General features: G+C 47.1%; 1 protein-coding gene across 1 annotated transcript in view; it reads left to right on the top strand.

Annotated features, from left to right (window-relative positions):
• The window catches only part of TP63 (tumor protein p63), an 81,135-nt gene that overhangs the window by 48,640 nt on the left and 12,596 nt on the right, over positions 1-19,899 (top strand). Inside the window, exons 3-8 of the mRNA XM_040613800.1 lie at positions 11,669-11,855; positions 13,602-13,717; positions 14,044-14,153; positions 14,426-14,562; positions 15,603-15,685; positions 16,652-16,788. Coding sequence (XP_040469734.1) covers positions 11,669-11,855; positions 13,602-13,717; positions 14,044-14,153; positions 14,426-14,562; positions 15,603-15,685; positions 16,652-16,788 — 770 coding nt within the window. The remainder of the gene's footprint in view (positions 1-11,668; positions 11,856-13,601; positions 13,718-14,043; positions 14,154-14,425; positions 14,563-15,602; positions 15,686-16,651; positions 16,789-19,899) is intronic.

Below are 19,899 nucleotides of genomic sequence, written 5' to 3'. Positions count from 1 at the left end.
CTTGATTACTGTCAAGGGCTCAGTTGGAACTTGCCTTTGCTCTTTGGCCTGCAGCATTTATGTAGAAATTGGGGACGCTGCTGCTTGCTTCCAAAGCTTTGCCTTGATGGGTCCTGCCCACATCTTAGGTGGAGAGGAAGGAGGGGGGGGGCTTAGAGCCTATGAAGTAAACAGGAAAATTACTCACCTTAATGATGCATTTCACTAGCGCTGCCGCTTTGAGAGCCTGTCAGATTTAATACTTTCTGTCTTTCCTTCCATCGCCTCCCATAGGTGCGATTATTACTTTATTAGAAGGATGAAGTGGAGAGGTATCTGTACTTCCCCTCAGGTGGAACAAACGGAGAGGGGGGAAGGAAGGCAAGTAGGAGAGAAAGGGGGTTGCCTTTCTCCACTGGAGCCATTCAGTCTTTGTTGAGAGCACGCATATGGAAGAGTGCTCACTGACTGACTTGGCTGGTGGCCCCTGGTTCTGTTGCAGCACTCTGGTTCAGAGCTGAGATCCTTGGACTCCCAGTTAGCTACCAGCCCTGCTCCGCGGGGTCCAGTGGCTGGTTCTCTGCTTGGGAGACAGCCACAACCATTCCTGCACTTAGTCACAGCATGGCATTGAAGTAGGCTTGCCCAGCCAAGAAAACACCCACACAGTCATCAACCTGCTCAAGCTGCTTAGTCCGCTGTAGAGGCAGAGGTGTCCTGCTCTCTGCTCAGGAAAGACCTAATGTGTTTTGGCTGTGGATTTCAGTATAGGTAATCACCCCCTGTGAAACATGGGGTTTGTCTCAAAGGTTTTTGTGTTTTCTGTGCTTGTCTGGGCTGTGGTGTCACAGAGCTCTTGCACTGGCTGTGTCTGACCTGTCTCTTTGGATGGAAACTTTGGATGAGGAAAAGAGCTACAGAGGGCTACTGTGGGAGAGCCCTGAGCTGTCACATGCAGAAATGCAGGATCTGGAGGTGTGTTGCACTATCTGAAGAGGCAGGAGTGTTCATCCAGACCTGCCAGCTTTCCCTCTGGAAGAATGTTGCTGAAAACTGCCCCCTCTGAAATAAATCTGGCATCCCTTGCTTGCACTGAACTACACTATGTGGAGATGTCCTGCAGCTTGTGTCAGTAGCGCGCTTGCCAGCAGGAGGGCTGTTGCGGGGCCATCTGGAATGGGTAGGGAAGCTGATCCTCCATGTGGGTTGTGGGAGGAATGGAAGAGGAATCTCTTAGGGTCATTTGCACGAGGCTTAGCAGGTAACAGAAGTCCAACTATGTCTTCAGTAACACTTTAGGAAGGCAAGGAAAAAGTACAAATCATCCCTACGTGAATTTCATCAGGGGTTATTTGTCCTCTAAGTAGAGTCCGTTGATTCTAAACCCTAAGTCAAGAAAGAGTGAACAGGGAAGAAAATGTGTCTGGGCAAAGGAATTAAGTATGAGAGGTCAGAAGATGTTGCAGCACAAACAAACCAGCAGGCTGCAACAAGGCTTTACTGTTGGTCAGATTCTACTGTCTGTGCTGTATCTCCTTCCTCCAGAGGTCAGACCACACTGCTCCTCCTCCATCCAACCCCCTCTCCCACCATCCTCAGGGCTATTTAACCACTTAGTGGGAACGAGCTACAGCTGCACATCGACCATGTCAATCAACCCACTGCCTCTGAGGCAAGGCCACAGCTGCACGTTATCAATGCTAATCAACCCACTGCCTTCATTCCTCTACAATAAGACATTAAACTTGGTTTTCGCTTTGAATTGCTGGAATTTTCCCTCCTTTAGCCACCTATCAGTATAAGAGTGTGTAAAGGCAACCAGCTTGCATCTCCTCTGAACCTGTCAGTGACCCAGCTAGGAAGATGTGCCCTTATTTGACACTCAAACTCTTACCCTTGCAATATAGTGACCCTGTAGCATTTTACAAGTAGGTCAGCCCTTTGACATGAGCCAGAATTGTAGTGGAACTATGTCACCATCTAGCAAAGTGTCCTGCTTTCTAGGGTGTTGAATAGCTGGTGCAGTCTGTAGCAGAGTGCCCGATACCTCTGGGCATGATTCTGCCCCTAAATCACAGTCTTGGGATGTTGCTGATTGAAAAGACTATGTTGCCAGAACAACTTCATTGTATGGTGGCTTGTTTTTTTTCATTTTGTTTTGGGTTGGGTTTTTTTGTTTCATTTTTTTTGTGCGTGTTTTTTGTTTGTTTGTTTCGGTTTTTAAATGTGTTCTCTTGTCCACCATGGCTTCCCCTCTGCTGTAGCAGATACTATACTAATGACTCATTTACTTTCCTCTGAGATATTTATGAAAACCCCTGATTTGCAGATGAGGGAACTAAAAAGAGTTTTGGAGTTAGGTCTTACACTTGGCATTACCTTGTACCGTGCTTCATCCTGTTGATCTTCAGCTGGTGTGGAGCTATCTGAACCTGTGACTATGTCCTGCATTGCTGAGGACCCAAAGCCTATGTCTACTCTGTAGGGGGCTGCAAGGCTTGACCTGCTTGTCTGGGACTCTTACAAATGACTCATGTTGATGAAACCAGGTTAGATTCGGTGGGAGCAGGCTTATTTTGGAGAGCTTTAGGATTTTGTTTTGCTTTTTGCTGTTTGCTTTTTATAATTGAGCATGCACAGAAACAATCAGTAGTGACAACCTTTATGTGCTACTTTGGTTCTTCCCTCCTTATGGCCGAGTTCATCACCCTTTGACTTCCAGCAGGAGACAAAAGTGACTGGGACATGCATTAAAAGCTGGCATCTGATTATTCCAGGCAATGTTTCCTCTGGCTGGTTAGAGTTCTTGGAGTTTGACTGGTAGGATGAAGCATGCTGGAACATGCGGACTTGAAACAAGTGAGATCTGGGAGGCTAATAGGAAACAAACAACAGCCTTCCTCTTTGGCTGAACCCAAGACAGATGATTGTAAGAAGGTTTAATCCCCCACGCCAAGCTAGGAGGAGGTTTGAAATGGCCAGCCTGGGCTTTACTTAAAGCAGTGCATGAACAGAACAGGTTCTGGTACTCAGTATCTGAGGCTGAGGCACACGAGTCAGAATCAGTATGGTGGTGGGGTGGGTTTGCTCTCAGGAGCCTGAATATGTTCTTTCCAGTTCATTTCTGGAGTCCTTTACAAGAAAATCTTCACTTGCTTTAAAATACAAATTGAATCAGACCACCTTAGGTCTAGGTTTGGCTTCATAAATGCCCTTATGCAGAGGCATACCGACTTAGGCAGGAGGTGGTTAAAGCACTGCCAGAAGTTAAGCATGTACTGAAGTTTTCTTGCTAAATCAAGGCTTTTTACCTGCGGCTTTGGGGTATACATTCTGGTGTAATGAGTACAATTGCTTGGAAGGACTATTGCTGGTTATGTCACTGTCACAGTTTCTAGCTGGTGTGACACTTGGTGTCATACTAATCAACTTAGTTTCATGTAAGCAAACACGTGGTCATATATATACTGTACACTCACTTGGATTACCTGCAAGCAGGTGTGTGTATCTAGTATAGGTGCAAATACTTGTAACTTCAGTGTAGCACTTTGTTTGCAGTGGGTTCCCGTCCTGCTAGGAGGGTGTGAAGCAGCCAGGTGTCTCAGGATAGTGGAGCTCTGAGAGGAGGGAAGAAATGCAGTGGAGTCATTCATGGACCTTCTTCTGCATTCACTGTAATGATAAGAAATCTTGCTGTCAAGTTTTATTGGTTTACCAATTAACATTCAGTAATTGAAGGGGATGTTTTTCAAATCCAATTTTATCTAACTTTTTAACCTAACTTTTTTTGCTCCTCACTATTCTGCCAAATTTTAACACTTCATAGCCTTTAGGTGAGATTGGGTAATGTGAGAGTGGGCTTCTTGCAGTGTATGTTTTAGTGTTGCATCTTCTTTGGTAATTTAACAGGTTGCTTATGTTGTGCATTTGTAATACAGGAGTCACTGGGAGAATTAGGTATCAGTTTGAGAGGCTAAGAGTTGAACAGTATAAACAGAGCCTGTGCCCAGCCCTTACAGACAAAAATCAAACCAAAACCAGCACACAAAAAAACCCCCACCAAAACAAAAAAAAACCCTACCACCCAGACCCCAGTGCTTTAAGCGTAACAATGCAGCATGTGGCCCTATGCATGGGAAGCTTTATTTGTGAAATTATCCTGAAGAAAAGTCCTTTGAGGAAGAAAATACCACACAGTGTTTTACTGGTGACCTGTAAATTGGCAATGCAGAGCCTATGAAAATAGCATCACAGGGACATGCGGGAGACACTGATCCGATCAGTGAAATCAGCACAGCATCTGGAGCCCGGTACAGTTTCAAAGTCCGTGTGCTTTGGCCAGTTCTGTTGCATCAGAGGGAACCGTGCTGCAGGCAGGACAATTCTCAGGTGTTTTGTGCATTTGTGTAAAATTGTGTTTGCAAGAAGGTATCTGAAAGTGTACCTCAGGCTTTGGGGAATAACATAAAATAAAATGCTTCCTGTGGAAGCTACTCCATTCACTGAAAATGTCCATGTTTTGTAATGTGGGATCTCGCCATCAGTGCGCGCTTACTGCGACCCACAGGGGAAGGTGTTGTTAAGCATTGGCTCAGCTTTGGCTTTTCAGCACATTTTCTATTATTTCATACCTCCACCTCACTTGCAAAACTTCTAGTGCAAAGTAGTCTGTCAGAAATGCAAATTACTAGACATTTTTAGCATCTGAAGCTTATTTGGTACTGCTGAAGTTTCACTTTAGAAACTGGATATGATACACAAGCAGAGTGTGAGCTGGGTATGCAAGGTAAGGTCATTTGACTGCAGGAGACTTACTATTTTAGTTTTAAAAGAAGTTATTTCAAAAAGATTTTTAAAAAAATAGAACAGCAAAGGAAGAGAACCAGCAAAATAAAATAGTGAAGCCTTGCTTCACAGCCGTCAGTTTGTATCAGAAAACATGTGTAAAATATTTCCCAGCTTGCCTCTGAAGTTTTCCATCAGTTTTGGGTTGGTTGGGGTTTTTTTTCCTCTTGAAACAGGATACTTTTCAATTAATTTTTTATTTGTTGTTCGTTTAAAGTGTTTTCAAGCCAAACCTCGAGGTTAACATTTGTTGATGAAATAGTTCTGTAGATATGAAACTGCAACGTAAAAGCCCTTGAATGTAAAGTTTTCTAATTTACAACTGTTTCACAGTGCAAAAGTAATATGGGAAAACATCAGTGTTATTTCTGTTATCATTATGACTTTGCTGGCAGTGTTAGGTAGGAGTATTCCTAAAGCAGATAGTACATCCTGATCAAGGTAATTTTGAATTAAAATATCTGGGGAGCCTCAAGGGAGGTGCTGAAGTATTGTCACATGAATGAATGATCTCATTTTCCTCAAGATGGGAGAACCCAGCAGATGCTCCAGATGCAATGATTTGGGGATTTTCAGGGGGGTGTCCTACAGCGTGACCACTTGTGCCTGTCCCTGTGCACACTTTTTGGCCTGCTTCAGCGCCGCCCTCCGAGATGGGGTGCGTGGCTGGGTGTTTGCAGGGCGGTGGTAGGGGGCTGGCCAGGGGTGCAGCGTGGAGGAAATCGCAGGGGGTTCTACGTGGAGGGGGGAGCACGGAGCCGGCGCTCTGTGCCGCGGTGAGTAGCTGGCTGAGCACGCAGCTCCGCATCTGCCCGGGGCGGGGGGGGGGGGAAGCGGCTTCTGTCTGCGCATCGTGCGACAGCGCGGCCGAGCGCAAGCATCCCTTGCCACCGGCTTGTGGGCAGCGCTGCTTTCCCCGGGTCCCTGCCCCTGGGCTGAGCCGGGGGGCGGCGGGCAGGGGGCAGCCCACCCCACGGCCCGCACGGAGGGGACCGGGCGCGCCAGGCACCGTCCCGCTGAATCCTTGCCCGCGGGCTACGTTTCTCCCTTCCCCTCCCTGCCACCCCTCCTCTTCCCCGTTTACCTAAGCAGCTCAACGCACGTATAGGTATTCGTTTATTAATTTTTTTCCCCCACTACGGTTTCCGAGGCCGGCACCAGCGGCGGGCGGGGGGGTGCCGCCTGCCCCGGGGCTGCGCCCACACGCTCCGACACGCTTCTCCCCTCGCTCCTGCGGTTGCGGCGGCGCTGCCCGTCCCCACGCCCCTGCGCCGTCCCCTGCGCGCTGCCGGCCGGGGGACGCGGGGCCCACCTGCCTGATGTCAACATCTCGGAGGGTGAGGCCGGGGAGGAATGTGCCGCTCCCAGCCCGGCACAGGTAATTAATCCCTGCGACTGACAGGTGGCAACAGGCGGCCTTTGGCTGCGGCTCCCGGGGAGAAGCGCTGGGAGGAAGGGTTTTAGTGGCTCATCGGCACCCTGCGTGCGCGGCGCGGGGAGGGGCAGAGGGGCTCAAGGGGAACGTGAACTTTAAGTCCCTGCAAAGACAGACGCCCTTGCATGAATCGCTGCCCATCCTCAGGAGGAAAAACAGGGCGATGTGGTTTTTCCTTTGCCCCGGGGTGGAGAAGTTTGGTAGATGTCTACAAAGCACTGGTGAGGGCTGTGTCAGCATCCCCTCTGCTCCCATCCTCTTTGGCCTTAGCACAGTGGTTTCTCCCGCAGATGGGTGATGCTCACAGACGCGTCTCACTGGTGCAGTGGGCTGTGAGTCTGGGGGCTGTCGTCGCCTGTGGTGGATCTGTAGGGCCTGATCTATCGCTGACCTGTCAGTTGTGCCCACGGGTTGAATGTCAGCTACGTCTGCTAGCAGCAAGATTTCTGCTTTTCTCTGGAGCCTGGTGAGACAGAGAACCTCAAACTGGAGCTGCAGCATGTCAGCTAGTGAGCAGTGGGGTTAAGGTTACGCTGATTAAAGTTAAATCTAGCAGGAGACATCCATGTCTGCAGTGCTCTGGGAAGAACTCCTCTTGCACTTCCCTGCTGTGAGCATCCTCTGGGTACACACTAGTTCCGAAAGTGTGTGTGTGTGCGTATATGCACACACACTCTTATCTGGTGTGTGTCCCCCATGCCCCCAGCAGTTGTGGGATTTTTCTTGAATGAAAGTTTAAATCACTGTTCATCAAAGCAGAGACGTTTAAGGTACATGCATAAATCTTGATTTTTATTCTTAGTAGGTACCTTCCTTTCCTTCCACTAGCTTTTTTTTTTTTTCCGCTCTTAAATGAATAAAGCTTATGCAGGCGATTTTTCTATTTCTTTGTGAGTCTGCTTGTTCTCATCTGTGAATACTTTGGTGCAAGTAAATGTTGCTTTCCTGCTCTGCTAAGCTGTTCTTTTTTTCCCCTTCTTGGAGTTACTTAAGTAGGGGAGAAAGCATAGCAGGCCAACAGCTTTTGAAAATGAATGTAATGTAACTGAGTTGACTAAAACATGACTACTTGAAAGAAATTTGCGAAAGATTTGAAAGACCTGTTGATCTGAGCAGAAGGGGCTCAGGGAGCTGTCATGCCATAAGCCAACCTCTGGGATCACCTTCAAATTGACATCCATCAGCATTCGTAGAGCTCACCAAACCCCGCTCCTTTTGAAGACTTTGGGACCATAATCCCTCAGCTAGATCAGATGGTAAAACAGATATTAGAGGTAGATTTCCAACGTAGTGTTTGGGGGATTTTGCTGTATCAGTATTTTGCAGGGGAATTGAATTCTCAGTGAAAAACCATTGCAGCTTGTATCGCACGGAACACTTATTTCCAGGAGACTTCTGTCCTTTCTAACAAAAATTCTCCATTTGAGAGGTTAAAAAGTGTTTTGTTTTGTCCTTTAAACCCTTTGTTGACACACCTTCCGGAGAAGAGGCTTGCTAAGAAATCAGACAGGTGTTGCCTGATGGTAGCTGGCGTGTGTGTATTGTGATACTGAATTACCAGCCAGGGTGCCAAGAGTGGGTAATACGGTATGTCTGCACAGGCAGGTGGGGAGGGCAGAGCTGCAGGCACTGGAATGTTTTCTTCTTTCCTTTTAAAACGTATTATTAAGCAAAAAGCTAAATTCACTGTTGTACTTAATCTCTTGAAGTCTACTTATGAAGTGCTACATGCAGCACTTGAACCCCGAAGAAAAGTCAGAGCTAAAGCTCTTTCCTCACCCTCTTGAATGGGTAACACGTTGCCAGCTCTACTGTCTTGCTTTAAATAACTTTCTGGTCCATACATCTGGTAGAAGCAGTGTTTGTGCTTCTCGGGCTGTTGGCACAACTTCTGTGCCTGCTGCTAGGTGATTCGTAGTCTTGCTAAATGATAGGCTTGTTGATTGGGCCGAGCTCATTTTTGGGTTTTTTTGCTCTTAATTTAGTTTTCTTCCTCAAGCAGGTAACAGAAGCACACTGATTAACAGTCATGCTCTGCATTTCCGGGAATCGCTCGCCCTGTGATCTGACCCCTCATACAGTGGGCGTCTGTCAGTTCCCATAGCAGAATGGTGGGCAGGGGGACTGTGACCCCTGCAAGGTGGGGTCATTTGGGGACCGCTGGGGAGAGGCACCTTGCTTGCAGGCACTCTCTGAACACAGACAGCTCCTTCCTCAGGACTTTTTCCTGAGGCTTATTTGCTTTGAAATCTATATACAATATCCTGTCTTGCTCTGTGGATATAGCTATTATCACTGATCCAGTACCCAGTCACCATGACCTAGTTGTTTGCATCTATTTATGCCAATAGATGGCCGGGCGTCAGGTTACCCACGGTTGCAGCAAAGTTGGCAGGGTGGGAAACTCAAGCCCCTTACTGTCTGACAGCAGGTACCCCGTGGACAGATTTACACCGGTGTTAAATGACCAGCCGCTCGGTGATTACACGCTCACGGGCGGCTGTGCCTGGGGTAGATGTGAAATCGTGGCTGCATGCCATGTCCCTGAGCCCTGTGTATTGCCTGTGAGGACTGAACTCCTCTTGCAACTTGACAACAAAAAGGCAGCAGAGCCCTTTTGCTGTCTCGTCTAACTCTGTGCTGAGTGCTGCTGCTTGCCTGCCTGTGCCCTGACCGTGTCCTGAAGCAGAGGTGGGCTCCTGATCACCCTCCTTCTCCAACAAGCCAGGTTCAAGGTGTTGGCTGGACTCTGGAGCTCTTGAGTCTGCCCTGTGTTTTGGGGATGTTATATTTGTATTTCTTTGTTGGACAGGCTTGTTCATCATAACCCGTTAGCCCGTGGCTGTTTGCTTTCTATGAACTTCAGCTGCAGGTCCAGTGCCTGCCTTGCTGGTTGTAGTCAAAGGCTTCTGGCAGTTGGGGTGCTGAAGGGTGGGTGAGGAGCCGATCCCTTCCTTCGCTGGCAGGAGGGCCATGCTGGTTGACCTGGAGCCTTATTCGTGCTGGTGTCAGGCACCTCTCCTGTTCTTCTGAAAGCAGTGATTTTTTTAACGTTTTCAATATTTTTTTCCTTCTTGTAACCCCATCTTTCTGTCTTTGAAGCTATTACACATAAAATTACAGTCAACACCAACACTTCTGATCCGTGACCACGGGGCGTATATCTCCTTCCATTTGTTCAATTCTCCGAATGCCTCCAGACACCGGACACGTTGGCTTCTGGCGTGTGCTGTGCCCTCTCTGCGCCATTGCGCTTCCATATTTATGCTTTCATTTCAGCCCATCGTCTTTGGGTGCCCAATTTCTTTATGCTTCAATGATGTTAAGGCATCCAAGCAATTAGTTGGCTTTTTGAGATATTTAAGGTTTTCTGTCCTTGAAACCTTCACAATGCTATTAGCAAACTATTGTGTTGAAGGAAACAATGCTTTCTAAATTTTCTTCCTCTTCACATAGAAGTGATTCTTTTCCTACCTCTTGAGATGAAAAGACAACATAGTGAGCTCACTCTTACCTTCACTAAGGAATTGCTTTTTAATTAAAAAACAATAAGGAATTTCAGGTTAAAAAGATGTATGATATAAATCACCATCTAGATCTTTCGCAACTTTTTTTTTTTTGTAATTGTTTGGCATGTTCCCCGTTTCCGCGGGCTGGGTAAATCCTTTGTGGGTTTAATCTCTAGCCTGCAGGCACATAAAATACATTGCACAACTTGGCCTTTGCATTTTAAAGATGATTTTTCCCCCCCACCTTAGCTTAAATACCTGTAGCGTTTTCTCTGCCATGTGGCAGGGTGGCGTTGAGTGAGGAGGGAAGGGACTGGCTTGCCTTATTTTTAATCCCTCTCTCCTCCCAAGTGTCTCTCCCAACTTTGGTTTTTCCTGTGTTAGCAATGTGTACGCTTCAAAATGCAAATAATCCCCAAATATCACTGGCTAATCCTTATGCTGCCACGTCACCCTCCACCCACCCATGCATGTGCCAGCTCTTCCCATCCCAGCGGGGTGGATGGCCATGTCGTGCTCTCAACCAGTATGGACCTGTCTCTGTGCCTTGTTTGAACACTTGGGACTGGGGCGGTATCAGCCACGGCTGCTGGAGACTTTTTTTTTTTTTTTTTTTGAGGAAAACAACCACCTTGGGGCTTTCACTTTTCTTTCTTTGCAAGAACCAAAGAGATGGAAGTGGGGAAATGCCAGTAATTCCTGTGGGTTGCGTGGTTAGAGTTACTGGGAGAGCTCTGCGCTTGTGAATGTCTGAGCACCAGGAGAAAACTGGATGCCTCTGGAGCGGGGTGCTGACAAAAACTGCTGTATTTTAGAACAACCTTGTGCAGCAGAGGAGGCTGGAGAGTCTCCTTCATGGAGGACATCCAGAAAAATAGATTCAGGTTATACTGCACTGAACTACGTAAGAGTTTCCTTGCACCACTCCTGCTAAGCACATGTCCTTATTTTAGTGAGGATTTTTAAACAGAAACCAACACCTTGGTGTTTTGCTGAGGAAAGGTTTCCAGATGGGAACGCTCTTCAGAAAAATGCTTCACCAGTGTTACTGTTTTAGTAGGGAACATCTTAAAAGAGGAGATCTAATATGCTCCAAATTAGCACAGTGAATAAGAGCATCTTGTTCTGCTCCAGGTGTTCATTGCACAGTCACACTCTCCCTTATTAGAATCACCTACTGGGTTGTGCTTTAGGTGTCATCATGGACCTGTTTTTTGGGCTGTTCGGTGCTTCTGACCTTTGATTATTTTTTTTATATATATACTATTTTTTATCTCTATCATGGATGTAACCCTTTGCATTTAGAAGTGTGGAGATTGCTGCAGAGGTGGTCAGCAGAGGTGTGAGATGCTTTTAAAAGATAACTGAAGTGTCAGATTTGGTACAACTCCCAAAAGGTTAGGGTCTTGCTTTCAATTACTGCTCAATTCCAAAGCTCGTGCTTTTATTTCATCCCTCTGCAAAGGTAGGAGGGCTTCTTACAAAACAGGATGAAACACTTTACGTGTGTAGCTTCCAGGATTATAGAGTGCTGTGAAAAGAATAGTGTCTGTTTTGTTAGGTGGGTAATATGCACCCCTTGGAAGGGGGGGGGGGGGGGGGGGGGGGGGGGCAAGAGAAATAAAGACTGTATTTGTTCTTGTAAAAGCAGTACTCTTTATCTAAAGATTTTTGCCTTTGGGAAAGCTAAAATGTAGATTTATACTCTGCTATTTTAAAACAGTAAAGGTCTAGGGGTTTTGCTGCTTGTGTGGAAGTGTGGCTGCTGCGTCAACAAATGCAACGCACATGCTGGAGCTGGTGCATTCAGTTACACGTGCAAACCCATCTCTATCCTCCTGGCATGCCTCCATTTCTAGCTGAACATCCTGACTCTCTCTTGCTCTTTTTCCCCATCCAGTATTCCACTGAACTGAAAAAGCTGTACTGCCAGATCGCCAAGACATGTCCCATCCAGATTAAAGTGATGACCCCACCACCTCAGGGAGCTGTCATCAGGGCTATGCCAGTCTACAAGAAAGCTGAACATGTCACCGAAGTGGTCAAGCGCTGCCCGAACCACGAGCTGAGCCGGGAGTTCAACGAGGGTAAGGAGGGCAGTGGTTTGCTGGCAGTCCCTCTCTGAAGCTGCCGGGCAGATGGGTGGCCAGTGCAGGGATTTGGTGGCAGCTTCACAGCAAACCTGCTAGAAGCAGACCTCCCTGCAACATCTTGTGCAGCTTTTTATTTCCCATGCTTAGCAGGAAGCCTCATACTATACTTTAACTGTCCCTGTGCAAGCACGTCCTTGGGAAGACAGTACTGAAATAAACTTCACGCCTGCCCAGGCTGGATGGATATGTGTCCCCATGGCAGGCAGTGCCCTGCTGGCAGCATTTCCCCACTCTACTTTTGCTCCTGTGATGCGAAGCAGCTGTTCTTGTGCTCAGGAATGAGCTTCCACGTCGCTGGGACAGGGATCTAGTAACAGGATGCAATATCATCTCCAGTCCTTAATCCGTGCCTCAAAGACGGAGAGGCTGTTTATCTCTAGCAGGATAACACTAAGTGCCAGCATCAGCTGTAGGCAGCCTTCCTGTACATTTAATGCTATCAGTTCAGTATTAATGTTTTAATCTTTTACTTGCTTCTCCTCATGTTAGTGAAGTGGCAGCTGTTTTAGAAATGTCCTGGAGTTTTCTGCAAACTCATGGGCTGGGCTCCATTTTGCCTTGGCCACTTAAGTTCACATAAGTTCACATGAGCATCTGTTTTATTCTACGTGCATTATTTATCTCCTACTGTAAAAAAATCCGATTGGTGTCAGTTATCAGGATGTCTTAGGAGCTGGATCCCTTTGCTGGTTGCAGTGTACCCGGCTAGACAAGCCCAAAAATAAGGAAGGACTCGGAGTGAAGTGAGACAGTTCTTCAGAATAGTTTTTTGTATCAGAAGGTGCTTTTCTGACAGAACTGGATTTTTTTAGGGTTGTTACCTGGTTCAATAGTGGCATTTTAAGTAACAAAAACCTAAAAGAGTAAGTTCTAGAAAAATAATTATTTCAGAATAAGAAGTACACAATACTTTGAGTGTATTCATAAGAATATGAATATCATATTCATAAGAAATTAACAGTTCAAACACAAAACAAACTCTTGAGATGAACCCATTACAGGCTGCTTTTCTCAGAACTTAGTTGTATGTTCTAGAAACGCTGAAGAAAATTTGCAGGAAGGAAACTATTTTTTTTTTTTTATTAATTATTGGGAAGGGTCCTAGAAACAAAGAAGATATGTTCCCTTCTGCTGCTGCGGCAAGCAAGCATGATTTTTCAAGTTGACCATTAATTAAATGCATATTTCTTTTGCTGCTTGAATCTTTTTTAGCTCTGTAGGATCAAGATTGATGAGAGGGAACAGAAGAGGACTAGCAACTGATAGGGAAGAGTAGCAATTGAGACCTCAAGGAATTCACTTTGTGTATGCATTAGGGGGAGGAAAAGAAAGGCTTTCAGTTGCTGTGAAAATCCGCTTGGGGTTACCTGCTGGAAGAGTTACTGTGAACTGCGATTAAGCTCACATTTGGGCTCATTTAGTCTGGGATCTTGGGAAGCCCGTGTTCAAGTTTACTCACAGGTGTCCAGCATGAGCTTAAGGAAGTCTGTGTTGCCTTTGGTGTCTGGCAGCAGGGACCTTGGAAAAGGGATGCTTTGAGGGCTGGGAGGCACATGTGTGCTCTGATAGACCTCTGGGGCCAGGTGCAGGGGTTTTCCTTGGTGGAAGATCTTGCTGCCCTGTGTGTGACCTTGCTTCACTGAATGGTGTCTCTTGTTTTTTGCCTCTTTTTCCTCGCAGGGCAGATTGCGCCTCCCAGCCATCTGATCAGGGTGGAAGGGAACAGCCATGCTCAGTATGTAGAAGACCCCATCACTGGGAGGCAGAGTGTGCTGGTCCCCTACGAGCCACCCCAGGTACGTTGTGAACTCAGGGTGGTGGCATCCCAGCACACAAAGGGATTGGGATTGTGTAACCCTAGTCAAAGAAGTCAGGGTCTTGTGCTTTCCCCATCCTCATCACAATGAATCCTTTCTTCCTCTTTGTCAGAAATGAGCTTTTAAACACCGTCTTTATCCCATGAGAGCAGGAGTTCTTCATGTCTTTTAAGGAAGCCTTGTGCTGGGGCCTATGTCGTGCTAGACTGATTGCAGCACAGCTGTAGAAGTACAAGAAGGGAGCCTGGAAAAAGCAGAGCTTTCCATCCACCATCTCCTCTGTTCATCCCCTTTGTCTCATCCAGGTTGGTACGGAGTTCACAACAGTCTTGTACAACTTCATGTGTAACAGTAGCTGCGTGGGAGGGATGAACCGTCGCCCAATCCTCATCATTGTGACACTGGAAACCAGAGAGTAAGTAGCGCATCATGAGTGTAGCCCTTTGCTTGAGAGGTGGCCTTCTGGCCCCTCTTCTGCTCAGGGCAGCATTGCATATCCTTAGGGACAGTTTGATCTAAGGGGCCACAGAACGTTTTTCAAATCGTTGCAGTTGGGAGTTTCCCGACATCTTGACTGGGAAATGGGAGGTTTGAGTCTGTCTGTGCATGGTCTGGTGTGAAGCTGAGGGATGCTGCTGACCCACATCTGAGCTGCCAGCTGACAATTCCTCTCACCTCTCTTCCCAGTGGGCAAGTCTTGGGCCGCCGATGTTTTGAAGCCCGCATTTGTGCTTGCCCAGGCAGAGATCGCAAAGCAGATGAGGACAGCATCCGCAAGCAGCAAGTGTCTGACAGCACAAAGAATGGTGATGGTACGAAGCGCCGTAAGTAGCTGGCAGAGCTGGGCAGATTGCAAATTGTGCTGTCACAGGGCGCAGGTGTGACCCCACCGCTTGTGCCATGGGGACCCAGCGGTGCTGTGCATGGGCTTGGAGGCAGAAGGGCCTTAGACATTTGTTCTCCCAGGGTGAATGAGCCTCAAAAATGATCTGGTGTTCACAAGCTGGGTTTGTGGGCTCCCTTGCAGTGCTGCCTGCGTTGATTAGCCCTGCCTGGCTGGAGGGGGTGTTTACTCGCCATCCTCAAGGTACATGTCTGGGACTCTGTAACCACTTTTTGAACCTTTACTGCTTGGTTAGGACTGCGCTGTCATTCTCTGCTCCCTATAGCCAGTGTCTTGGGCTGTGGCATGTGTCTTCCAGCTACGGGGAATCTAGATTAAGAGTGCACATAGATCCTGCTGTGCATCGGAGGTACTCTGACAGGTAGCCTCTCTCTGTGCTCTAAAGAGTGCAGTGTACTCATCAGATATGCAAGATGTGGAAACCCAGCATTCGTTTCCCCCGTACGCTCAGTGATGGCACAAGGCTGAGCAGCAGGGAAGCAGGTTTCAACAGGAGGCAGATTGTAACGGAGCTTCGTTTTTGCAGTGAATTCTGCACGCTCCCTGCCTCTTGCCTTGCCTTCATGGATCACTGATCCACCAACAGCTCGTGAGCATTGTTAAACTAAAGCTCTCAATCTTCCCTGCAAAAAGCCGGTGCTTATTCTAGGTACAGTTTGTTGGGGTTGTGCCATATAGCCAGCACTCCTCGGCTGATGTGTTTCCCCAAGCAGTATGGCCGCACAACATCTGCAGAGTCATGTCTGCCTTGTGGAGCCAGGAGCTGCAAGCACAGTTCTGGAGGGGCTCAGGCACAGACCCTTTCAGAGCGCTGCAGATATGAGCTGAGCTGGCCATGCACTTCATGTCTCTGTGTCTATCTCTTTTTTTCTTATTTTTCTTTCTTCCACTCGCGCGCACACACACATACCCCCCACCTTTTTATTTTTTAATGGGATGCTTTTGGGATTTCTCTTCTAGCTTTTCGACAAGGAACGCATGGCATACAGATGACATCTATCAAAAAAAGACGTTCCCCAGATGATGAGCTCTTATACTTGCCGGTGAGTTTTCTCCATCTTTGCATTTACCCTATGTTTAGTATCTTCTTCCATGACTTCAGGCAAGTCAGCTGCTCACCTAGACCTCAGAGAGACCTGAGGATGGGATGTGGGATTTTTTTTTTTTTTTTAATCCCCAGAGCTACCTATTTTAAATACAAATTGCAGAGGGAAAATATGAAATATCCCATTAGCTGCTGACTGAGAGTGGCTTGTGCAAGGCACATGAGAATATCCCAAGGGATCTGTCTGTCCTGGTGGAAATGTTGTCCTGGAGACTGAGTTTCCCTCGTCTGTCATTTCTGGGTCTGTGGCACTTTAGCTTTCTCTGGAGATAATGGGTGCTGCCTTACTGACAAAGGTGGATGCTCCTGTGGCTTTTATATGTATTACCAGTGTAATGTAGTGATAGAAGTGATATACACTGTATTAAGTGTTTGGATTAGAAAGGGCAAGAAGTATCCATAACTGGCCATTTAGCTGCTTCCCCATGAGCCACACTTAGCTGAATAAATCACAAACCATGGTGTGCTCTAGAGGAGAAGGGAGATCCAAACCTAACACCCAAATTTAAGTATTCTTTTTAGTCCTTGCCCCTCCCCCCACCCTCCACCCAAGGCATGTAAGATTCAGCACCAGATCTGCCTATATCAGAGGCAGATAATGCCATTGCCTGTCTAACAGATTGGATCAGAATATTGCTTTTGGCTGGCAGAGATTTACATCGAGCCAGATGACAACCTCAAGATGTTCACTAGCCTGCAGTGTCAGATTATTGCTCTTTAACGTTATCTGCTGTACCTCTAGCACAAGGCTTAGCGGTTTTATTGCATATGCAGTGTATAAACAGAGCATTTACATGCTGCTCAGGTCATTTACTTTATCTAAAAGTTGCTAAGGTGGCCGTCACTAAGGACCATAGAAGCAGTCCTTTAAGGCTTTTCTTTTCCCCCTCTTCCCATGATCCAGGTGAGGGGACGGGAGACGTATGAAATGCTATTAAAGATCAAAGAGTCCCTGGAACTGATGCAGTACCTTCCCCAGCACACAATTGAGACCTACCGGCAGCAGCAGCAGCAGCAGCACCAGCACTTGCTCCAGAAGCAGTGAGTATGAGTATGCTTGCAGCGACCTGTGCAGTGAGGATGATGGGGAAGGGGAGAGAGGAGAGAGACACAGAAGGCTTCTGCACAGTTGTTCATAGGGATATGGTGCTCAACCAAGAGCCAAGCACTTGTAGAGTACTGCATTGGCAAAATCCTTTCCAACAGCGCAGCTGTTTGACCCCATGGTCAAAGCTGGCAGAAATCGATGTCAGGAGTTTGGCCACAGCCAAGTTTCTGTACAGAACTTGAAAGACTCTTGAGTTTGAGATCCACGTTTCATGACCTGTGCAATGGGACAAAGCAGTCCTTCGCCAAGCACACGTCCTGACTGCTTGCAAGGTCCCCCTCATCTCACACAGTTCACCTTTTGGCCTCAGAGGATGAATGAGGACAGGCTCGGTCCCTTGTTTCTGACTTCCAGCCGGAGCCCAGGGCGTAGTGCAGCCAGGCAGTGCCATTGCACAGCCTGCAGGCAGAAACCTGCTGCATGTGCGTGCCCGACCTGGGGGCCACAGGGTGGGTGCGCTCTGCTCCCCTCTGCTCTGTGGGAATGGCAGCAAGCATGGAGCCATCTCCATGCCTTCTGCCTTCTCCAGGGTATCCATCTAAGCATCTTGTCAAGAACTTGTGGAGCTGGGGCTGTCAGCACCAGCTCAGCCAAGTGCTTAGACTCTACTACTGCGCATCTCTGGTGCTGTTGGAAGGCTGGTGTTTCAGTGGGATATAAATACCATAGGTTCCACAGCTATGAAACGTGAAGATGAAAGTCATGAGTGAAGATGAAACAAGTAAGAATTCCTTTGTGACCAGTGGGTGCTTCAAAGACAGACTCTATGCCTGCCCTTTTAAAGTGTTTTTAAAATCTGTACTTTGTCACTGACTCTCCACATTGCACACAAGAAACTTTCCATCTGGGCAGGCATAGTCCCTATCTGAACTCAGCTGGCAGGGCTGTGCCAGGATTGCTTTGGGTGGTGTAAGTGCCAGGAGGACGAGGAGAAGAAGGGCCAAATAGGTGTCTGGTTTCCATTTTCCCCTCTGTTCCCAAAGCTTTGCAGTAACAGGGACTGAGTCAGAGCTTGACTTCCCAGACGGAGTGTAAGCGGTGTCATTCATGGGCATGCATTGCTTCACCTGCTGTATCGGGTGACAGAAAATAGCCCCCCGGGCTGTAGGTAGCCACCAGCGGTAGTGCTTAGGATCTCACGCGTTCCTGCTGGTAAGCTCACGCATCAAGAGGCTGCTGGTATAACTCATTCCTCTGCAGAGGTTAGCACGAGGCCAAGGCACCACATAAGTCCCACTTGAGCCTGTAGGGATTTATTTCGGTGCCTTGGCCTTGTCTCAGGACTTCTGCAATACCGTGGCTTTTTGCCAGATCTCTGCATGTGTTCACATTTCAACTTGTGTGTTTTTAGTGTCAGCTGGAGTCTTGTGGAGGTGTGAAAGAAGCCTTGTGCCAAAATGGCTGGAGCATCCAGGGGCTCCGGACTCTTTTGGAGGGCACTTAAAATTCTCATTATTATTACTATTTATTTTTATCAGTCATCTACACTGTTTGTATATACTATAGCTTGTATTTACTAGCTCCTAGGCTTTGCGGTCTTTGTGCATTCAGCTGCATGTCTTCAAAGCTCCACCTGAACTACAGCCATTTCAGTTGAGAAATGGTTTTGTAAGCAGAAATGGACGGCAGCAGATGACAGCTTTCACTTGGTGCTGACAGTTGCTTTGCCATAATTACTGTTTTCATTCTTCCTATATCAATAGGATGGGTTCCTGGCAACTGAGGTTGGTATTTGTGTTACCTTTAAGACCAGCATGTATAAGTCCGGCCATTTAATTTAATGAAACTTCTTTTGGCATGTCTCATGGCGCTTTTCCAGTTATAAACTCACTTTTCTCAGCTGCTGAGTGTGCTCAGATACTGAGGAGAAAGATTAGGAACTTTCAAGGATACCAGGAGCAGGGAGAAAAATAACTTTCAGTGTTTGTCCAGAGCTGCTGCAGTTGTCTCTGCCGACAGCCTGCCATCCACAGGGTCCTCTGTGCTGAAACGTGTGGTCAGGCAATAGTTTCTTAGGTGCAGTTGGGTTCCGGTGCTTTTTCCTCAGTAATCCAGGGTATGACTTAACTCCTGAAGGAATGTGTTCAGGGCAAAGGGGCATTTAGGCTGAAAAGACCATAGATGCAATTGCCCCCAAAAAAATTGTAAAGGAGCTCAATGGTCTTGAGCTTCAGGTCTCAATGTGAGAATTTGTAGGAGCTGGTTTGGGTAAAAGCAGCCTTGCCAGGTGGGTAGGTTGCTGGGGGATGTCCTGCCACTGCTCCCTTGCCAGGCTGTCCAAACTCAGCAGCACTGTGACTCCTTTGCGAGTCTGTTCTGGCTTTAAAAGAAAATGCCTTTAACTTTGTAAGGTAGGGATGTACTTTCAAAACTCTGTCTCTGCTTTTGTTCAAAGTATATGTTAAAACCGGGAGCTAGGAAAGTGCATATGCGGTGACCAAGTTCGAATGTGCAGGAAGCTGTAGGGTCCCAGCAGGGCTCTGTGGAGCTGGAGTGTTGGTGAGTTGCCTTTGGCTCTCTCTTCTCAAAGTAGAGCTGCATCCATATGTGCTCCACAGTCAAGCCTTGGTAGAGGAATTGCTTGATTTTACAGTTTACTTGCCTGAGCAATAGCTAACACAGAAAAGCTATCTAGGTGTGTGGGAAGAAGTTTTCCTTTCATTCCTCCAACATGGAAAGCTTCAGCTTTTTTTTGAAGAGTAGGAAAAGCAAGGATGAGATTAGCGTGGTGAAAGGTGGTTTTAAAAATATAAATCTGTCATTTTGGAAAACAACTGTATAGTTACTCTTTGTGCACATACAGACCAGCATTGCATTTGGTAGGCCAGCAGAGGTAACTGCCTTACTGTTCTGGAATAAAAAGGACAAATCTGGTGACAATCAGAAAGCTTTGTGTCCCACAAGATGACTAAAATACTGCAATGCTCCACGTTGTGCCAGACCACAATCTTTCTCTGTCTCATCTCCTCTCTGTTTGCTCCTTTGTGCATGGTTTTCTCTTATTTACTGTTATGCCAAATACCTTCATGATCACAGGTGGGAAG

This window comes from Falco naumanni, chromosome 13, assembly GCF_017639655.2.
Source record: "Falco naumanni isolate bFalNau1 chromosome 13, bFalNau1.pat, whole genome shotgun sequence".
Lineage (NCBI taxonomy): Eukaryota > Metazoa > Chordata > Aves > Falconiformes > Falconidae > Falco > Falco naumanni.
Note: the sequence above shows the minus strand (reverse complement) of the source record. Positions and strands in the feature narration are given on the sequence as shown.